This window comes from Seriola aureovittata, chromosome 7 (assembly GCF_021018895.1).
Source record: "Seriola aureovittata isolate HTS-2021-v1 ecotype China chromosome 7, ASM2101889v1, whole genome shotgun sequence".
Taxonomy (NCBI): domain Eukaryota; kingdom Metazoa; phylum Chordata; class Actinopteri; order Carangiformes; family Carangidae; genus Seriola; species Seriola aureovittata.
Window position 1 is genome coordinate 12,060,918 of NC_079370.1, and position 5,266 is coordinate 12,066,183.

General features: G+C 43.3%; 1 protein-coding gene across 2 annotated transcripts; it reads left to right on the top strand.

The window, feature by feature from the left end:
* The first annotated feature begins 281 nt into the window (after window positions 1–281).
* Window positions 282–4,201, top strand: uts2r3 (urotensin-2 receptor 3). 2 transcript variants are annotated; one of them, XM_056381324.1, is made up of 3 exons: window positions 282–520; window positions 2,094–2,344; window positions 2,438–4,201. In XM_056381324.1, exons 2-3 carry the CDS (start codon window positions 2,146–2,148, stop codon window positions 3,286–3,288), a joined length of 1,050 nt encoding a protein of 349 aa, XP_056237299.1. In that variant the 5' UTR covers window positions 282–520; window positions 2,094–2,145; the 3' UTR covers window positions 3,289–4,201. The 2 variants fall into 2 exon arrangements, with proteins under 2 accessions (XP_056237299.1, XP_056237298.1); XM_056381323.1 differs by having other exon boundaries at window positions 2,094–4,201.
* Window positions 4,202–5,266: the final 1,065 nt, after the last annotated feature.

Below are 5,266 nucleotides of genomic sequence, written 5' to 3' on the forward strand. Positions count from 1 at the left end.
GGAGAGTGAAATCTATAATTCGGGAGGTCATTGTTATATATTCTGTCACTGTAGCGCTTCCAATGAATGAAAAAATAAACATTTAATTCACTCTGTGGGGGGCTCCCGGGACCCCAGGTCAGGCGAACACAACGTTATATTAATATTCAGTCCTATGCAGGATAGGCCCCCTCACTCAGCATCCCATCCCACCCCCTTTCCACTCACACACACTCCTCTCCCTTTGACTCAGACACATCAAAGACTGAGCTGAGGAGACAGAGCTGCGCTGAGGACTGGACAGGACAGACAGCGGAGATCAGATCGCAAAGTTTGGAGTGAAGATTATCACCGTATAAACTACACCGCCTCCTCCTGCTGAAGATAAAGATAATCCTGATTTTGTGTCAGAAGAGGTCAGAGGGGTTTCATGACAACACATGAGCAACAGAGGGAGATTTCAAAATGGAGATGGAGCTTTTTCACCAAACAAACCCATGGAATATTATTTTCTCAGCATCTGGGATTAAACTGTTCTAGGGTAAGTTTGAGAGAAAAAAAAAAACACATCTGGAGAATTAATGACTGAGTCTATATAAATACTGTGCGGATTATAGGCCTGTTGCATATAGTCCTTTTTCTGTAGCATTCATAAAGGTCCCAACACATGCAAGAGCGTAATGTGTTGTTTTTCCTCAGGCCACTTATATCTCAATATTAATATGAATATGATGTAGGCCTATAATATGTGAAAATATGTTCTTTATAAAGTTAGTGCATGGGCTAAATAGAAAGGGGCCTTCAATTTATTTCTAACAGCGTGGTCTTCAAATATGTCTTGTCAAGTTGAATCAGATTGCTGGCGCCTATTGACAAAACAGAATTATCTGTCTATTTAAAAATCCATATATATGCTTTTGCCATTTGCATCAAAGATTGTAGTTGAGCTATTGGAAGAATTTGGCTGAATGGATCTAAATAATGGAACGGCTTTTTGCTTCTTCGGCCCTGCGATGAATGAACCTACCCATAGCTGTTATATAGAGGGAGCCGGTAACGTATGGAGGCGCGCAGCACCGCGGGGGTTTGGCTGCTCCTCCATAGTTCAATAGTAGCTCTTAACCCCGGAGCCGCCTGGGTCACCATGTGTCATACAGGCCGGTTCTGTCAGGCACCCCGCGTCCGCTTTGATGTCGCGGCAGATTACATTTCTCCACAAGATCATCATTCTTGGACGAGTAGTGTTTGGCTTTTTTCTCAAACGACAATAATGTCACGAACAGGATTATAAAATATATAATAAAGTATAATTGGTTAAATATGCGGTTTATTCTTTAAAATTAAAGTATATTAGATGAAGTCAAACACAGCGGCTGTCTTCAGTCCTGACCGGCTCCCTGCGCTCTCCACTGACTCGGCATGCACGGGTCCGCGTCCAAACCGCCGGTGCGCAAAAACGCACAACATAAACCGAAAAACGTAAACTAAAGTTTGACAATTTAGAACCTCTTTTCATGAACCAACTTTTAAGGCTTATTACTTTTAGGATTTCTTCGTATCCCACTTAGCCTAATTGTTGCCCAACTGCTGACCTTAAGAAGAAACAAGCCTTTGGAGGTTTCAGTCTAGATTTACAGCCTTCAAACGGAGCCCTCCTACTCTGAAAATCCAATTATTTTACTAAAACCATGACAGCCTTGCCTGACTCCCTGTGAAACTATAAAACTGTAAAGGCTGTGCCAACTAGAGCAGGTTTCTGCTAAAACATAAACCATCCTGGTTAAGCTGACATTTTCATTTCTACATGTTTATATGACTTTATTTACTTTATCTGGTGTCACCAAAAATATACTGAACATAAATCACTTTGAAGCGCCCTCAGAGCTACAAAACCGATATGGATATCGGTTTTGTAGCTTTGTTGTCTTTAACCACTCTATCAAACAAATAATATCCACAAACCAGGCCATGACAAAGAGGAAAATCGTGATGAAAACTAATAAAATATTCTTTTGTTGTCCTCTCCACCTGTTTTTTTCCTTTTGACCCCCTCCACCCCACCTCCCTCCTCTGTCTCTGCTGAAATGGCATCTTCTACTTTGCATCTGAAACAGACCTTTAAGCATTAACTGGCTGCATTCTTGATAACTTTCAAAACGTCACATTATGGACATCTCAGGTTCTTTGCCTCCACCTTCCCCATATACCTTCCCTATCATCCCCAATGTCTCTGTGCCCTCCTCCTCTCCCTCCATCTCTCCATCACCCAGCCTGGCATCCACAGCTCTTTTCTGTTCCCTCCTCTCCCTCCTCTCGTTGCTGGGCATCACAGGAAACCTGTACACTTTAGTCCTCCTTCTGAGGCGTAGGAGAAGTAGAAGACGTTGCGTAGGGCCAAACTGCTGCCTAATGAGAGTACCTGTACCATCCTGCCTTGCCAACTCCTCCTCCCCTTCAGCCTCCCCCATCTCCTCTTCTTCCTCCTCCTCTTCCTCTCTTCACCTCCAGGTGCTGAGCCTTGCTCTTGCTGATCTGCTCTACCTTTTCACTGCTCCCTTCATCGTGTACGACAGCCTGGCATCTGGCTGGGCCTTTGGTGAGCTGGGCTGTCGCCTCCTCCTGAGCCTGGACCTCCTCACCATGCACGCCTCCATCTTCACCCTGACTGCCATGAGTCTGGACCGCTACCGGGCTGTGGCTCACCCCCTGCACACCTCCTCCTCTAACTCCTCTGGCCTGCTGCGTGTCAGTCTGGCCTGGGGGCTGGCTGTGGCTCTTAGTCTGCCCATGATGATCACCCTGCACCTGGAGGATGGGGAGAACCAGGAGGGCCAGCTGTGTGTGCCGGCATGGGACGAGCAGAGCTCCAAGGCCTATTTGAGTGTGTTGTTCTGCACCAGCATCCTCGGTCCTGGGCTGGCCATCGGAGCACTGTATGCCACTCTGGGCCGGCTTTACTGGGTGTCTCAGACCCGGCCGGCCTGGGCCACCGGGAGCAACTCTGCTTGTCCTGCCCGTGCTCCCAAACCCAAAGTCCTGCTCCTCATCCTGGGTATTGTCCTGGCCTTTTGGGCCTGCTTTCTCCCTTTCTGGATCTGGCAGCTGCTGCCTCTGTACCAGCCTGACATGCTGCGGACAGTACCAGTGGGGACACAGGTGACAGTCAACCGTATCCTCACTGGGCTGACCTATGGAAACTCTTGTGTGAATCCATTCTTCTACACACTATTGACGGGAAAACGAAGACACAACAGGCAGACGCTGACATCAGCAAATCAGCTCTGCCGCAAGAGCAGTCCACTGCAGTAGTGCTGTGTCTCAGTCAGTAGCAGAGACAATAATGTGAACGTGTACATACATGTGTGTTTAACAGCATGCAAACATATGAAAAGGTACTGTACTTGAATGCTTCATGAGTTCCACCATTGGCACCAAAGAAGATTGATTTAGCCTTAGCCTAAAAACTGAGGAAACGGAATGACAATAATGATAGCACTTTGGATAAATGCTTTGTGAACGGACAATATTTCCTATTAGGAGATTAAATGTTAATTATATTCTGGTTTTACCAGCCAAAAAAAAGACAATCTCTGTAATGTGTCACCTAATAAATGTTTTCTCTGTAGAAGTTCTCCAAACTTTGGTGGCCATATCAAATAATGCCTCTAATTGCTGTAGTAACCAAGTTTACATACACAATCTGGTTTTAAATGTTTTATTGATATTATTTTTGTGACTATGGCAATGTAATACAATGTCTTTTTTTTTTTTAAATAAGTGGTTACTACAGTAATTATATTTATCACATTACCAAAAGCAATTTAACTAAAATCAACAGATGAACAGTTTTATTTTGTAAACATTTCCAGTAGAAACCCTGATGCACTTCTGCTTGTTTTCAGAGAAATATCAAAGAAAATGTTTGTTTTTGAACAACTGGTTGTAACTGGTCGGGGCCTTGTTGGGACATTTTTCAGAGACATTATTTGTTGACATAATGAATTATGTTTGAGCCGGTCAACAGTCTTTTGTTTGCTTCCACCGACCCCTGGCATATCTAAAACAACTCACTTTTTTATAATCATGACCTGCATGTTGAGTTTGAAAATGTACTTATTATTATGAATCATGCATTGCTTTGCATGGCCTCAACTTGTCTTGACTGTAGCTGATGTTTATAATGATGCATAATATATATAGCCTTGAATAAAGAGTATGCTTCCTGTAATTCACTGTTTCAATGGATCTTTATCTATAGGCTCTATAGGACCAGCAAATAAAGAACGCTATATGGATATAACATGGATATAACAGATGTAAAAAGGAGTAAAAGTCAGGGAAACAACAATGATGATGTGTGCTAAGAAAACCCCCAAAAACACAATATCCCAAAACTGCTTTGTGAAGAGAAGTCATTGAGTCACATTCATATGCTGTTTGTGTGTCTGTGTCAGCACGTCAGCAATAGAAGGTCTTCCCCGCTCTTGTGTATATACTCACTGGCCGGTGTTTCTGTGAATCCCTGTAGCAACGCTCCGTCTCTGTCTGTCTGACTCAAAGGCTGCACTGTACTGTATCGCAAACCCTGCTGCTCCTTGACGCAGATGAGCAAATATTGTTGTTTGACAGAGAGGAGTAAGGATGGGGATGGGATGATGGGACAAAAGGGGTGGGGCGGTATCGCATGAGCATGGTGCTTTGGTCAGAAACATGGTGTTTTCTTCTTTTTTTTTGGGGGGGGGGGGGGGGGGGGGGTCTTGTATTGTGCCTTGTTGTGTTGTTTAATAAAATAAATGAAATTGTTAAAGCAAAAATTACATTTAAATCTACATGCTGAAAATGGAAGTACTGTTCCTAAAAAAAAAAAAAAAAAAAAAGAGATACACATTCTGAATAATTTTCCAAACCACACAGCATGGGGAGAGCAGGTAAAGAGGCAGCACTGATCCCTTAAGTTTTTAATTTCATCACTGGTTGTTAAAAGCTGGTCTCACGTGACATATCTGGGCAATAGTGTTTTTCTTTGTTCACCCAAATCACACAGAAGGACCATTAAGTTCTATTAACTGTGGTTAACTGTGTTTTGACTTGACATTCAATAACTTCTGTGAGTACATAATCCCCAGGTAATGACTTATTGGAGTGATTTCATTTTAAATGCAACGTAAAAATGAGACTCGAGTTATGTGAAGTCTCGGTTTATTTATTTGCGCGTAAAGTGAAGACATGCAGGAACATTCATTGAGGAAACGAAAACCTGAGGTGCTGCAGGAGAAATCGAGCAGCC